Source organism: Brachyhypopomus gauderio, chromosome 16 (genome assembly GCF_052324685.1).
Source record: "Brachyhypopomus gauderio isolate BG-103 chromosome 16, BGAUD_0.2, whole genome shotgun sequence".
Lineage (NCBI taxonomy): Eukaryota > Metazoa > Chordata > Actinopteri > Gymnotiformes > Hypopomidae > Brachyhypopomus > Brachyhypopomus gauderio.
The window spans coordinates 3,574,382-3,589,817 of record NC_135226.1 but is presented as its reverse complement, the minus strand read 5'-3'; the positions used below and the strand labels follow the sequence as shown (position 1 = coordinate 3,589,817).

The 15,436-nt window shown below is 43.9% G+C and overlaps 3 protein-coding genes across 4 annotated transcripts; 1 reads left to right on the top strand and 2 right to left on the bottom strand.

Moving 5' to 3' along the window:
* Positions 1 to 42: 42 nt before the first annotated feature.
* On the bottom strand, positions 43 to 7,738 carry stk25b (serine/threonine kinase 25b). Its single transcript, XM_076976985.1, has 11 exons — positions 7,355 to 7,738; positions 6,664 to 6,894; positions 5,997 to 6,053; positions 5,084 to 5,192; positions 2,730 to 2,887; positions 2,124 to 2,309; positions 1,824 to 1,969; positions 1,261 to 1,369; positions 1,094 to 1,165; positions 645 to 781; positions 43 to 488 (listed from the first exon to the last, which is right to left on the bottom strand). The coding sequence occupies exons 1-11, from the start codon at positions 7,382 to 7,384 to the stop codon at positions 443 to 445; spliced, it is 1,281 nt and encodes a 426-aa protein (XP_076833100.1). The 5' UTR covers positions 7,385 to 7,738; the 3' UTR covers positions 43 to 442.
* A 163-nt stretch (positions 7,739 to 7,901) lies between these two features.
* On the top strand, positions 7,902 to 12,195 carry bokb (BCL2 family apoptosis regulator BOK b). Of its 2 annotated transcripts, XM_076976988.1 has the most exons (6): positions 7,902 to 7,919; positions 8,323 to 8,387; positions 8,972 to 9,201; positions 9,313 to 9,441; positions 11,047 to 11,210; positions 11,435 to 12,195. In XM_076976988.1, exons 2-6 carry the CDS (start codon positions 8,359 to 8,361, stop codon positions 11,552 to 11,554), a joined length of 672 nt encoding a protein of 223 aa, XP_076833103.1. In that variant the 5' UTR covers positions 7,902 to 7,919; positions 8,323 to 8,358; the 3' UTR covers positions 11,555 to 12,195. The 2 variants fall into 2 exon arrangements, with proteins under 2 accessions (XP_076833103.1, XP_076833104.1); XM_076976989.1 differs by lacking the exons at positions 7,902 to 7,919; positions 8,323 to 8,387 and adding an exon at positions 8,476 to 8,883.
* Positions 12,196 to 12,266: 71 nt separating this feature from the next.
* Positions 12,267 to 14,198, bottom strand: thap4 (THAP domain containing 4). Its single transcript, XM_076976990.1, has 5 exons — positions 14,025 to 14,198; positions 13,704 to 13,860; positions 13,458 to 13,567; positions 13,226 to 13,329; positions 12,267 to 13,147 (listed from the first exon to the last, which is right to left on the bottom strand). The coding sequence occupies exons 1-5, from the start codon at positions 14,065 to 14,067 to the stop codon at positions 13,031 to 13,033; spliced, it is 531 nt and encodes a 176-aa protein (XP_076833105.1). The 5' UTR covers positions 14,068 to 14,198; the 3' UTR covers positions 12,267 to 13,030.
* Positions 14,199 to 15,436: the final 1,238 nt, after the last annotated feature.

Below are 15,436 nucleotides of genomic sequence, written 5' to 3'. Positions count from 1 at the left end.
AGGTTTTTATCTGTCTTTTGTCTCGATTGCTTACACACCCCCTGCAATTCCCACAACAAGCCATGCGGAGCAGACAATAACTTATGAAAGGGGGTACAGTTCGAATTTACAATGTTATAAAGTGCAGTCGTTTTAGACTTTTTCTAATTTTTCTCTTCTGAGAACCAGGTTTCATTCACAAATATGACAAAAATCTCATCAATATTTCCATAAATTTTTATAATAGGATTTTTGCTCTAACAGGTAAACACAGCGTTCTCAATGTCATGGCTTTTTTGTCTCTTAAATACTTTCCATTCTATAAAGAAACTGTAAAAATATTTAATTATAACTAATTAAAAGATCTGTGGGGATTGGTAAGGGAGAGTGTGGTCCAAATGAGGTTATGGTAGATGGTTGGGTTAGGTCACGGGTCACGGCTGGAACCAGACTAGGGCGGGCTTCACCGTGATGACGGTGCGGTATTTCCATTGCCATTTAGAGCAAACCTGAAGATTGAAAAACAAGGAAGAAATGTGCTCAAGAGCAGAGTTCCAAAACGACGGTAATGCATCTGGATTTCTGCACATCAGTGCTATCTTATCTAGAAGATCAGAGACGTTTAAAAATAACCACAGTGTCTTGACGTTCTCTCTGTGCCTCACCTGCACACTCTGGCCATCACGTGCGTCACCAGCAGGTCGGAGATGCCAGGGCAGGACTCTTCAGCCAGGTTAAAGGCGTTCTCCAGTTCCTCTATGGCTCCCACTCCACCTCCACCCACCCGCCTCTTCTCCTTTAACTGTGGAGGAGTCCAGATGAGATTAAAACCCTTAACCTAACCCCACTGCCTCCTTCCTCTCAAATTGTCCTGCTAGCACTGTGATTAGCCACCATATACACTACAGTAAAGCTAATACGTTTAACCCACACAGCTGCTGTAATATATCAAGATCAACGTTGGAATTTATGCACTGGTACTTGCTAGGAGTGTAGTCTGCTACAGAGCAGTAAGACACACAACGCTGTAGTGAACACATCGAGAGAGAAAGCTGCTCTTGAATGACCCTAAGTGAAATGTTTGGGACGGCGTGCAGTGTGATGAAGGTCACACCTCTCTGAAGATGGGCGAGACCAGCGCAGACAGGCACTGGGACCTCGGCTGCCGCTTCACCGCATCTGCTGCCTGTCACACAGGATGAAGCAGTTCAACACTGTTCATCCGAGACCAACAACTGATCGTTTATGAACGCCGCGCGCTTGAGAAGAACCCTAGCTCACCTCGGAGTCCGTGTTGGCGTAGCCTTTCTGCAGGTTGGCCATGGAGCTCGGCCGCACGGTGGGAAAGTTCCAGATGGGACACTGGTCTCTGTCGTCCCCGTCTCCGTCCCTGCCAGTCAGACACAGTGAGATCCAGCGCAGAAATAACAATTCTGCTTCTGTCTTGATCTTCCGTTTAGCATTTAACGCTGCTGATTAAACAATGTGATAAACTTCATAAAACCCAAATGAGTACATGACAGAGTTAGCAGCGAAGCACTTGGGTGTGAATGAATGGACCCCAATAATGCTGATATTACAAGTTCTTGCTATTATGTCTGTAACATATCGCATTATTGTGTGTCCTGGGAGCATCCTGACCAATCACCCTGCAGATGAGCATCATAAAGCATGTTGTAATCACACTATGCATGTACATATTTTTTCATGGCATCACAAAGTCGTTATGTTTTCACACGGGTTAAAAGTGTGAAAGAACGTTCGCTGTGATCGAGGTCTCAAAGCCGAGGTGCTCGGCCATTAACTCGTGCGCTAACTTGTGCGTGTTTGAATGGACATCGTACATGTCGGAGTCGTCCGAGCTGGACTCCTCCCCGTGGCCTTCCGACTTCCAGCGGCGGTAGCGGTCGATGAGCTCCGTCAGGTAAGAGGTTTTCTTGGTGTAGCGTGTGATGAACTTGTGTTTCAGCAGCTCCTTAGCTGTGGGTCTCTGCAGAGGAAAAGAACGGCCGTGCCACAAAAGCACAAAACATTCACTACAGTTGAAAGCAAGAAGGCACCCCAGCTAATGTTTAGAGCGACGGACTTTAATGTTTGTGTTCCGGCCGTCATACTGTGGCGTCTGCTGGCCTGCGAGTACTCACGAAGCGCGGGTCCTTGTTCAGACAGGCCTCCACAAACTCTTTGAAGGGTTTGCTGTAGGAGCCCTCTAGGGTGGGGGGCGTGTTCTTGGGGATGAGGAAGAGCACACGCATGGGGTGAAGGTCTGAGTTGGGGGGCTCCCCTTTGGCCAGCTCCATAGCTGTGATACCCAAGGACCAGATGTCTGCCTGCAGCAAACAAGCAGATACATTTATAATATTAAAAATCTTATTATTCTGCTGAAAGGCAACAACTCAATACTACTAACCGATCAAATAGGTGTGTGCTACTTCTAACTTTGATGAGCGTTTCATGTAATTTCAAATATAACAGTGCCTAGTTAACTAAAATCACTTGTTCAATCAACCTTTGCTGTGCCGATGTTCACAACAGAAATGCCCTTTCAAAACAACTGATTTTCCAGAGAATCCCTAAAACCTTTCTGGCAGAAGTAAAAACCAAGTATAAATTAATCATAGCATTGGTCTTATGCCTTAGGTCAAGGCCACTGGTGATTCTCCACTGAGATAAGGATACGTTTGCATGTAAAGGTACCAGCTCAAAACATTTGAGAGTAGCTTGAGCTGCACCCAGAAGCCACTCTTGACCTTAAAGTCGTATGCGGACTGTTTGATGACCTCCGGCGCCATCCAGAACGGCGTTCCCACAAACGTGTTCCTCTTGATCTGTGTGTCTGTCAGCTGGCCGGCCACGCCGAAGTCGGCCAGTTTCACGTCACCCTGCTCGGACAGCAGCACGTTGGCGGCTGCAGCAAACACAAAGGTTGACAACATCATCATCATCATCATCATCAACAGCAGGACTGGACTAACAAATGCACATCTGGACTTGACAGACAAACGCACATCGGGGCTGGACAAATGCACACCTGAGACTGACTGATACCACAACTGTGACTGATGGACATACCAGATTTGCTATAGATTTACATACAAAATTGAAACCTTTGGCATTAAGATGAAATCCATGAGTGGTCACTTTATAAGTTGTGCATACACTCACTGGGCACTTTATTAGGTACACCTGTCCAACTGATCATTAACGCAAATGTCCAATCAACCAATCACATGGCAGCAACTCAATGCATTTAGGCATGTAGACATAGACAAGACGATCTGCTGCAGTTCAAACCGAGTATCAGAATGGGGAAGAAAGGTGATTTAAGTGACTTTGAACGTGGCATGGTTGTTGGACGAGCTGGTCTGAGTATTTCAGAAACTGCTGATCTACTGGGATTTTCACGCACAACCATCTCTAAAGAGAATCTCTACAGGTTTACAGAGAATGGTCCAAAAAGAGAAAGTGAGCAGCAGTTCTGTGGGCACAAATGTAATGTTGATGCCAGAGGTCAGAGGAGAATGGCCAGACTGGTTCGAGCTGATATAACGGCAACAGTAACTCAAATAACCAGTTGTTACAACCGAGGCACGCAGAAGAGCATCTCTGAACGCACAACACATCGAACATTGAGGTAGATGGGCTACAGCAGCAGAAGACACACCGGGTGTCACTCCTGTCAGCTAAGAACAGGAAACTGAGGCTACAATTCACACAGGCTCACCAAAATTGGACAATAGAAGATTGGAAAAATGTTGCCTGGTCTGATGAGTCTCGATTTCTGCTGCGACATTCGGATGGTAGGGTCAGAATTTGGTGACAACAACCTGAAAGCATGGATCCATCCTGCCTTGTATCAACGCTGCTGGTGGTGGTATTGTGGCTGACCATGTCCATCCCTTTATGACCAGTGTACCATCTTCTGATGGCTGCTTCCAGCATGATAAAACACCATGTCATAAAGCGCAAATCATCTCAGACTGGTTACTTGAACACAACAATACGTTCACTGTACTCGAATGGCCTCCACAGTCACCAGATCTCAGACCAATAGAGCACCTTTGGGATGTGGTGGAACGGGGGATTCACATCATGGATGTGCAGCCGAAAAATCTGCAGCAACTGTGTGATGTTATCATGTCAATATGGACCAGACTCTCTGAGGAATGTTTCCAGTACCTTGTTGAATCTGCCATGAAGGATTAAGGCAGTTCTGAAGGCAAAATGGAGTCCAACCCGGTACTAGCAAGGTGTACCTAATAAAGTGGCCGGTGAGTGTGTATCTATAGATGTATCTAGATCATATTCTAGTTACTTCTATATGCTCAGAAGTTGGAAATCCTGATTGTAAGTTTCCTTGTTCTCTGCATAATTATGAGATGTTTCCATTGGCCTTTTTCAGTATGACCTATTTGGAAAACAGGGCAGGTGTGGTCTGAATTTTTTGGTATAGTTATAAAAGCTTACATCAGTTAAGGCTGCATCCACAAACAACATGAGTGCATTTGCTATTTAAATTGCTCTAAAATGTTTAATAAAGTCACAGTGAACTGTATGCTAACCAAACAAAGCTCAAGCTAGCACGGTTTAGCATCGGCTCACACTATGGGTACACGTACGTACACACACACACACACACACACACACACACACACACACACACAGCGACCTTCTTAGACACTGTTCAAATTTTTGATTATGCAGCATAAAAACTCTGGACAAATTTTCATTAAGCACAGAAGGTTCAGAACCGCTGCATCATTTTACAAAGTTGATACCTCCTTTCTAATAGTCTAGTACACCATGTAGCCTTAGTAAACACACAAACGAAGAGAGAGATAGCAGAGACAGTGAGAGAGAAGACGAGAGACAGTGAGACAGAGCAAATCTTGGCTCTTGGAGGAGACTACTACAGAGAACTATAACTGGTTAAGGAGCTCTGAGGCTTATCCAATCATATTAAACTATTCTCACATGACTCCAAAGCCCTTTATCAGTGTTGCCATTCTCCATAAGGCACCATGTGCTGGTGTTGGGGTGTGTATGTGTGTGTGTGTGTGTGTGTGTGTGTGTGTGTGTGGGTGGGTGTGTCCACTGCAATCACCTTTAATGTCACGATGAATCTTCCTTTCTGAGTGCAGGTACTCCAGACCCTTCAGAATCTCCCTTAATATTGTAGCAATGTAGGTCTCCTCCAGGGGCCCAGGGCGTAGCTGCAGGAACACACAGGTGAACACACCCACACAAGTCTGGCCACTCCCCCTCCACCCTCACCAAACACACCCACACAAGTCTGGCCACTCCCCCTCCACCCTCACCAAACACACCCACACAAGTCTGGCCACTCCCCCTCCACCCTCACCACAACACACCCACACAAGTCTGGCCACTCCCCCTCCACCCTCACCACAACACACCCACACAAGTCTGGCCACTCCCCCCTCCACCATCACCAAACACACCCACACAAGTCTGGCCACTCCCCCTCCACCATCACCACAACACACCCACACAAGTCTGGCCACTCCCCCTCCACCATCACCACAACACACCCACACAAGTCTGGCCACTCCCCCTCCACCATCACCACAACACACCCACACAAGTCTGGCCACTCCCCCTCCACCATCACCACAACACACCCACACAAGTCTGGCCACTCCCCCTCCACCATCACCACAACACACCCACACAAGTCTGGCCACTCCCCCTCCACCATCACCAAACACACCCACACAATTCTGGCCACTCCCCCTCCACCATCACCAAACACACCCACACAATTCTGGCCACTCCCCCTCCACCATCACCACAACACACCCACACAAGTCTGGCCACTCCCCCTCCACCATCACCACAACACACCCACACAAGTCTGGCCACTCCCCCTCCACCATCACCACAACACACCCACACAAGTCTGGCCACTCCCCCTCCACCATCACCACAACACCTGCACTTCTGTCTACTCTCTACATGAACGCAACACATTTGTCTGCTGCACTACCACCACTCACCAGGTCTAGAGCGGAGCCTCCACCCAAATACTCCATGATGATCCACAGTTTAGTTCCCTGTGAAGACAGAAAAACAAGGGGACATTAAAACCAGATTAAAACCAGACACTCACTACACCTATTCTCACTACACACACCATGTTGTTACAGTTCACTGTACAGTTCACTGATGTGGAGAATTACAGCTTGCATCCTGAATAACCAAAACTAACACGGCAGGGCAACCAAAACCGTTCCTCACCCGTGATATTATTGATATTTTATCTACTTCAACACTAGCTTGAAGTGGTTTTTAGTTTATCAGCATAGCTGCTGAGCTATGAAAGCTTAAAGGGATCTGACAGCAGCAGCAGATCTTTGAGCTCGCTGTGCTGAAAGAGAAACATTTAAGATTGCAGTGGATCACTGGGCTACGAGTGACGACGACATCTAGATATTGGGATGAAAGATTTTATGAATGCGTTATTCATGGTTAGTAACGTGAGGACCAGTGGGGTGAGGGGGGTGTTGTAAGAAGTGATATAAAGTGAGGTGTTGATGTAGGATTATGGGATTATATAAACGGTACAGTTGGTTAAGAGGACGAGCAGAATCTTAAAAGTATTATGAATTCCTCTGTTAGAAATAACAGACTAACTATAACTATTAGAAATAATATGCTGTGCACCTTCAGATATGAACCGTAGTATTTGGTGACATAAGGGCTGTCACACTGGCTAAGCACTGTGATCTCCTGCTGAATATCCTCGATCTCGTCTTCTGCTTCCTCGAGGTCGATTATCTTGATGGCCACCACCTCTTTGGTGCGGTTGTTAATGCCTTTGTAGACCTCTCCAAACGAGCCTTTCCCGATGCGTTCCTGCTTTGTGAAGTACTCCTCTGGGTCGAGACGGGCATTCTGGAGACAGATGGACACAGCAGAGACGTGGATCACATGTGGATGAGGGACAGGGTTATGGGAGGACCTCCTTCGTTCACAACATCTGACCTTTTCAGCAAACAGGCCCCGTTTGTTGTTGAAATGTCAGCGTAAATAAATGGCAGCATTTCGGCCTATGTCAATTTGAATTGGACCCCATCACTAGCTTGAAGATGAGCCATGATACCTCCATTCTCAATAACTGTATCCCTGTCTTATGCCAGACACGAATAAGACTGGGGAGAAGTGTTTTAGTTGAAGTTTCAGGTGTCACGACTTAAAGATAAACAGCATGGGGTTAAGAAACGCTTCCTGACAAAGCAACTAGCTCCATCTTTCAGCACAAGAATGGCAGTGACATGTGAAGATGCTGCGAGCGCCGAACCTGGGCGAACCGGGCCGAGCCGCACAGCTGTGGGCTTGAAGCCTGGACACTTACCTGGTTCTGTATGTCACGAAGGTGCGCCATCCTGTCGGCAAGTTGATAGAGGGCAGGTCAGCCCTTTTTGCCAAAGGTGCTGGAGGTTCTTGGGTGTCCCGCCCTTCCTTCCTTCCTCTCCACGGCTCAGTTAGTCAGCTGTTAATATTCACATTAATATCCACAAGCGCCTCCAGTCCGCCGTGTTTTCGGCCTCGATTCTCTAATGACGGATCCCGATGTCTTCCGAGAATGATAACTAGGTATCATGTAACTCCATGTATGAAAATGCCGGCATGAAGGCAAATCCTTTTCCGTGTATAAATATTTTATCCTTATCGAAACACGTTGGGGCGATTCTTCATTTATTGCTTGCGGGAGGACAAAATAATAGCATTCAATGCGCATGCGCAACAAGGCTGGATAATGCAGTGAAGCATTGTGGGAATTGTATTGCACAGAAACATTGGTCAGTCGTAGCTGTAGTCTCTTTTAGCCTAACCTTTTACATTTTTGCTTCAAAATTGGAATGCCTTTGTAGTCTTCTCCAGTGCGCCCATATTTTCTAAAATTCTCATCATGGGCGGTGAGCATTGGGAACGGAATCTTTAATCATTATATTTTTGAGAGATGTAGCCTAAATTCAATATCGGCACATAAAATCATAAAATCCACTAGGCCTAAAGGAATGTACTGATTTCGAGGAGATGCAGAAAAATCTGTCAAAAGTGTCAAACCCAATACATCACAGTTGTGGCATGTTTATTAATAACTAACCAAATCTGACATTTTCAATTCCGAGTTGTGCAAGCAACAAAACTCAAACTTCTATGATGTTATTTACCCATGTAAACAGTATGATTTTGTCAACGTGGACTTTAAAATGTTTACTATTTATTTTTGGAAAAAAACAGCTTCTAAATCACAAGCTGGTTTTAATTGGATATTTCAGCAGGGTTTCAAATGCAGATTAATCGTGTCCTCTTCAGGTGTCTACAGGTGAGATCATTCTAATCCTGCAACCCATGAATGAAGCTTCACTTCATCACTATCGGTCAGTAACTAAATGCTTTACTATTTTTCGTAATAAATAGATTTCTGGCGTTTGGTTTGATCTGAAGATTGAAGGTTCCGTCGCTAAATAAGAGTGCCAGGCAGTCTTATTGATAATGGATCACTAGCCTCCATCCCGGGGGGGGGGGGGACGTGTGGTTGTAGGTGTCCAACATCAGCGCACTTCGTTCGGTAATGGGCGGAACCCTCATGAACCAGGAGCGTTTTGGCTCCACTCAGACTACCACGCCAATCTGACTTCCCTTTCAAGAAATTAAATTGGAAATGTATTAACAAGTCGCGAGTAGACACTTTTTTGCGGAAAACGAACCAGAAGTTAAATGACCATTTGGTAAAAAAAAAACTGGGCTCTAGCGCGATATTAGGTGGGCTGTTTGTACGCCCGCTAGTTTTTCAACTGGCTTTTTAAATGCATGTAAACGATGTGGAATTATATAGACTAACGAACACGACAAATTGCTGAGTATTTCTTTTTGGTAAGAAAAGAGAAATAACCGTCCATACTAAGAAGCAAAACAGAAATTGACTCTTCAATCGATGATTGATGATTCAATTATTTTGCAGTGAACGAAGAGCTGAGACCTTCTCCTTCACCTTCGGTGCTGTGGTGGTGATGGAGGTTCTCAACCGGACTCACACGGACAGAGAACTAGTCTCCCAGTCCACGATCCTTTGTAGGTATTTCATGCACTCTAGAATTATCCGGGAAGGACTCAATTGGTCAAAAGTTGGACCTGGTCTACCAGCGCTAAAGGGGGCTCTTGGAGATGTATCAAAGGTGCTTCTGAAATTGGGTAAGAAATTTAGATGCCACTATGATTATTTGTATTCTTTGGGATACATGGACGTAGCCGAGTCTAAATTGTCTTTGTGGTTACCTCCAAATCACCTGCATGATCTTACAGGTGACGAACTGGACTACCTGCAGCCGTACCTGTATCGAAATATTGCAAAGCAGCTCAGAATATCTGTGGCAGTGGAGAGCATGGTGACGGATGCATTTCTTTCTGTAGCCATGGAGATCCTCTCCTTGGGTAGGTCACTGTGCCGGTCAATTAAAGGATGTGTTTAAGAGATGTTTTTGTGTTCAAGTATGTTGTAATCTCGGTGGCTATTTTCAGCAATTATGAATGGACTGATGAACATGGTGCAAAATGAGAAGTCCCTCAGATGTAATTAGTTACTGTTAAAGTTTTGTAGGTTTTAATGTCTAGTCTGTGGAAAAAATAACACTTTATTCAAACTTTTAAAAAAAGTAATGGTTCCTATACCATTATTTCTTCAGTTACACTATCTTACAGACTCCAAAACTAATTAAACGTTCGGTTTACAAACATTACGTAGCTCTAAATGTGTGCATTTGCTAATCAGAAATCTTCTTTGCGCGTGTATATCATTAATCAGGGCAAAGTGGTTCCTGTGGGAATTGCAATTAAAATCATTATTCTCGTCATGGCACAATTGGCAGGGTCATGTTCCAGTACACGTTATCTTTCAGACATGGATGTGTTCATTAATAACTAGCGTTAGGTGCTTTCAGAAGTTCCTAATAAGGACATGCCCACATTCCTGGCACAGACCACGCTGCATTTTTCCATGAGTTCTAATACCAGGACTTGCTGCACTAAAAGGTTCTTTCCCTGAATGCTGTACTCCATAACACTGACATCTCCACTACCCTCCACTCTTCTCACAACCTTTAACCTTGCCTTCTCTTTTATTCCACCATTTCCTATTTTGGGATGTAATGGGGTACAGGGAAGCGAAGCTGACCTGTGTGGGAAGACGTGTCATGCGGGGGACTTTCACAAAGGCTTTTTTGGTGAGGACACACCTAAACCCCCGAGCACTGTGATCTGGTGGCCGGCTCTCCAGAGCGTTCAAGTTCAAGTTGTAACTGACCTGCTTCTCAAGATTGAATTTAATTTCTTTTTACAAAGTACATTATCACAATGTTGGTGTTTGTAATGCTAATATTGCAGCAGCGATTATGTGAAAATATATGCCCTCTGATTCTATTATTTTTGTTTGCTGTGTGTATTCTGACCAGTGTCGGGCACTCTAGATCACTGTACTGTGAGTGCGTGAATCAAATCACAAATGATTAAATCCTAGTGTGCTTTATCTTTGTGAAATGTCATACTAAGCGCTCACAACTGTCTTTCCTATGTAGCAATATATACAGTGGCGGACTTGGCAATTTGGGGGCTCAATTTAGCTAGATTAGACATCAACATTAATATACGAGAAATAAGTTAGCTAGTCAGGGGGCCCCTACAGTGGGCTGCAGTGGGAGGGGCCCAAGGCAGTTGCCTAGCAACACCTCTGAATATATAGCTACATTACCATTGTTGGCAAATTTGAAGTAAATTATATTATTTTATTTTTTAAGAATGTATATAATGCCTTAAAGAATTTTTCAGTAATGCATAACTAATGTATCCAACCAAAAGTCCTATTTGAGGAGTTTTGAAACAACCACCAATAACTTTACCTTTTGAAGTGCTATTAGCTGTAAAGTTTACATTGTATTTAGACACGGTGTTTGCAACTGTGATTTCTGAACATTTTTTTAAAATGACGGTGTTTAAATACCTTATGAACTGTTCTAAGAGACCTTATACCCCTGTCTCCTTTAGGAATCACATGGGGGAAGGTGGTGGCTATCTTTGCGGTTGCAGGAGGCCTCGCTGTGGACTGTGTGAGACAGGGTCATCCGGCCATGGTGCACGCCATCGTGGAGAGCATGGGGGAGCTCGCGGGCAGGAGCCTGGCACCCTGGCTGAAGAGGAGAGGAGGATGGGTAAGACGTTCGGTGTCGTAGTGCCTCTCAGACCTAGATCTGGACACCGTCGGGCATCTGGGAAACCTTTGGTGCACTCGGTCAGATGTGTTAAGATCAGGACAAGAACGTGCGGAGCATGAGGTCTCCACACTGGGGTTGAAAAGCATCGTTCTAATGCAAGAAAAATGTGTAATTAGAGGACTGGTCTCATTTTAATGTCTGTACTCTTGCTGGTCTTCCAGGGGGACATTTCAAAGTGTGTGATGAACTCGGATAATACGTCACAATACCATTGGCTGTCAGCAGTTGTGTCAACCTGGAGACACCTTGTGAAGACTATGTACGTCTACCTAATGAAGTAACACTGGGTCAGGCCAAGAGAGGATGTTGGGGGGGGGGGGTGTGGGACACACACACCTTTCTGACTATTACTACTTGACGGATACATTTTCACTGCTCACTTTCTTCAACTAGACAAATAGCTCCATCTAGTGGCTCTGCACTGTAACACTCTAAGACATCTGTATACATTTTAGTTATCCTGTTTGTGGAATCCACGTAAACATTTGTTAATGAGTCAAGAGGTCTGAAGTAACCAAACGTGCAGAATCGGCCTTGAGTGGTAAATGTCCAATGACCATAGTCTCAGAAGAGAAAGTGTGCTTGGGCCAGCTCTGGTTTAAGAGAGCAGTTTAGTCAAGTCAAATCACATGTTTGGTGATTTATCCTACTCCCAAGATTTGAATGACTTATTTTTATATTTAAAAATTATTTATTTACATATTTTTATTTTTGGCTGCTCATGTGTTGGGTCTACAACACAAATGAAAGTGCAGGTTGAGTGGCATATTTTTAAATGTAAAGTGTTTTTATTCCATGAATTTTTGGCAAAAATGCTAAAGGACATGGCATAATGCACATCATGTTTGTGTGCTGTGTATTCTTGAACTATCTCCACATCTCTCTCCTACATGTTAAAATAAAGTGTATTTTTAAATACTGATTATCTGTCAAAAGGAAATGGGAAACAAAACACTAAACTGGATTATTAGTAGCATGTTTAATCAAAGGGGGAAATCACTTGGCACTACATGTTCAACCTTCCACAAACTACACTTGACACTAAACTGCATACAAATTGTATTAGTTTGTATAAATAGCAGTCGTACTTATGAGATGATGAATCAATATTCCCTTTAAACTCTTATTAGTTGGACTCGAGAGACGGAAGTAACAGTACTCCAGTGCAACTCGCGTTATAAAGTACCTGGCTGACTTGTAGTGATTAGCAGGCTCAAGTATAGGGTTTCTTCAGAAAGACTACCTGTCTTTGATGTACAATCACAATATAACTTGTTACATTTGAAAGAAATAATTGGTTATTGTATTCAAACCTGAGAATAACTTGTCTATTGTTCTGATTTTTTAGATATGCCATCACAGGTTATACATGAGAAATATATTGAAGTATCTAGATAGCACATCTGATTATATCTTAAAGTAAAATTGTATTGCTAGCCACACATGTGCGCACACACTGAAAATCAATGTTCAAACAAAAAGCCTGATTAGACATTCCTTGTTCCTTCTTAAGGTAATGTTTTGAAGCTCTGTGCAATTTCTACCCCCACATGCCAGCCAAGTAGAACTACAATGGTTAATATTTGAAGAAAAATGTATCACAGTTGCTTCAGTTACTAGTAACATGCAGTTCACTGTTCTCAATGTTCAGAAAATGTGATTTATTTGTCATTGCGCTGTGTAAGAGGATGTGCAGAGTATCATCAGCACAGAGGGCAGGATGTTGTCCACCGTCTGGTCCCGTGTCTATTCTGTCCTCACGAAGCCCTACGGTAAGTGATGTGCAGGTGCTGGGTCAGAGGCTGGTTCTCCAGGGCCATGGAGACGGTCTGCTCCAGTTTGCCATCTGGTCTTAGCTGGATGAGCCTGGAAATCTGAATGAAGGTAACAAAACAAACATGTGAGTCATAGTCAAGACACAGGCAGTTGAACTGAGCGAGAAGATGGCAGACCTGCTGAACATAAGGCTCCTTGGCAAAAGACGTTCTGGCCAGGGCCCGGCTGTTCAGGGTGAGCCGCTGTCCGCTCAGCTCTCCTTCCTCGATCTCCACCAGACCTGTGGCCAGCACAGAGGGGAAGATTTTATTGCTGTGCCGCACACAGCCAGATCTGAGGACCATGTCTTAAACTTGATGCCATTAAGATGACCTATATATTCTAGACAGGTGTTTATAAAGTTCCTACCCGAGTTCTGTGCAACAATGAAGGCCACGTTATTGGTGCCTGGCTGAAGCCTGATGAAACCACACTCTCTGTGAAGCGGCTTTGTGCTCTCAGCATGAAAAGCATTAAACCTTTAATGACAAAACTTTGTCAATTATTCAAACACAATTAGTTGAGTGTATTATTAAACCCAATTGCTGGTTTATTGAGATAGTTTCACTAGGTTCTAGATATTACCAGCATTCATGTTTCTGTTAAATTACTTACATAAAATTAATCACGGGCTGTCCCACATGAGAGAAGTGCAACTTCTCGGTGTATCGGAAGGGCGCGATGGAGGGGAAGGATCCTTCACCCAGCTCGTCCGACTCCCAGCTCCCCAGCAGCCAGTCCAGGGGAAGAAGAGCAGCGTTCAACTCCGCCACTGTGAATACAACAGATGTTCAGGAAGGTTCATCTGTAAATGTGCTCAAGTAAATACGTAAACACGCACTCCGAATTAGCGCGCTGTGCTTTCTGTTTCATTTCTGGAGGCATATTAACCTGTAAAGTGCAGGAAGACTTCAAATTAAAAACAAAATTACTTACCAGAGTGAACCACAGGACATGACATTCTGTGCCCTAGACGCATCTAAAGGTTTAACTCGGGCGACCTGACCAACGCTTTAAGCGAATAACTAGACAGTTCATTGAACACCGCAGCGAGTATTCACCTTAGCTGCCCTGCTAGCTATGTGTTAAAGAAGTCCCGCCCCTTTAAACGCGATGCCTTCTGGGAAATGTGGTGTGAACGTTTGAGTAGAGTCTGGCCCAGTGACTTGTACTTACCAAAGATATATTCTTTTCATAGCGCCACAGCCACAATATGAGTCTAGTCCTCCGATTGGTCTCACATCTCCACCTCATGGTAGGACACATACTGAAAGTTTAAAATGTTTACTCTAAGCAGTGCAATATTACACATACACTGGGTCTTCATATTAAATAGTTGTTGTTGGGCACAGCAGTTTAAGACAATGTCCTTATTTTTGTCCATTGCATTGACTCTAATTACTGCATGTTTTTACTACTTTTTTAGCATCAAGAGCTCGCGCCTCAGGACGTTTAATACCCTCCCAGTGCACTCGTATGTTTTCAACAATTTAATTCCAAACTAAATTTCACTAAACATCCTTGCTAAAACTAAATATATCCATGTATATAATAATGTGAATGCAAACCTTTTTGAATATTCATTTAAATGTTATTGTTGTGTATGTTATATGACACAGACAGTGATTGATGCATCCTTGAGGCTACTGGTGAGGTGCAGCTGCAACTGCAGCATTTAACTGCAGTTGTTCAAGCAATGGCAGGAGAGAGGAGCAGAAATCTTCCAACACCACTGGAAGAAGATCTGGAAGAAAACATACTCCCCCTCCAGTGTGCAGAGGATTTCGTGCGTCTAGAACATGATTTGACCAACAGTGACACAAAAAATATACTGAAATATACCATTTTAACAAACTCACACAGAGTACACATTTTGTAAACATCTTGTAAAAGATAAACATTTATTTAGGAACAAAGTAATTATCTTTTCTTTCGAGTACAAAATTAAGAACGAGATATCCATCCATCCATCCATCCAGGGTGCGAATTATACAATGATAATTGGGGGGGGTCAAGTTTTTTTCAGGGTGTAAATTTCACTGCATTTTTTTTGTAGTATTTAACATTATATGTGAGAAGTACATTTAAATGTTTTGACCCCCCCCCCCCCCAAATTATTGGTTTTGCCCCTTTAGGGGGGTTGATGCCTTAAACGGGGGGGTCTGACCCCCCCAATCCACCCCGTAATTCGAACCCTGCATCCATCCATCCATCCATCCTGAGGGTTGATTTAAGGAACATTATTATGAACTCCTTAATGTTTGTACTCATACCTTTGTAAATTTTAAAAACCTTTTATGAATTCGGTCCCTGGTTTTATTTATCTGTTTGCCTGTCTACAGATGTCA

Coding starts and splice junctions, on each gene's coding strand:
- bokb (XM_076976988.1), top strand. CDS start 8,359: ATGAATGAAGCTTCACTTCATCACTATCG. Junction 8,388..8,971: donor GCTTCACTTCATCACTATCG/GTCAGTAACTAA, acceptor ATTATTTTGCAG/TGAACGAAGAGCTGAGACCT. Junction 9,442..11,046: donor CATGGAGATCCTCTCCTTGG/GTAGGTCACTGT, acceptor TGTCTCCTTTAG/GAATCACATGGGGGAAGGTG.
- thap4 (XM_076976990.1), bottom strand. CDS start 14,067: ATGCGTCTAGGGCACAGAATGTCATGTCCTGTGGTTCACTCTG. Junction 13,861..14,024: donor ATGTCCTGTGGTTCACTCTG/GTAAGTAATTTT, acceptor TTGTATTCACAG/TGGCGGAGTTGAACGCTGCT. Junction 13,330..13,457: donor CATTGTTGCACAGAACTCGG/GTAGGAACTTTA, acceptor TGCTGGCCACAG/GTCTGGTGGAGATCGAGGAA.
- stk25b (XM_076976985.1), bottom strand. CDS start 7,384: ATGGCGCACCTTCGTGACATACAGAACCAG. Junction 6,895..7,354: donor TTCGTGACATACAGAACCAG/GTAAGTGTCCAG, acceptor ATCTGTCTCCAG/AATGCCCGTCTCGACCCAGA. Junction 2,888..5,083: donor GATTCATCGTGACATTAAAG/GTGATTGCAGTG, acceptor TGTTTGCTGCAG/CCGCCAACGTGCTGCTGTCC.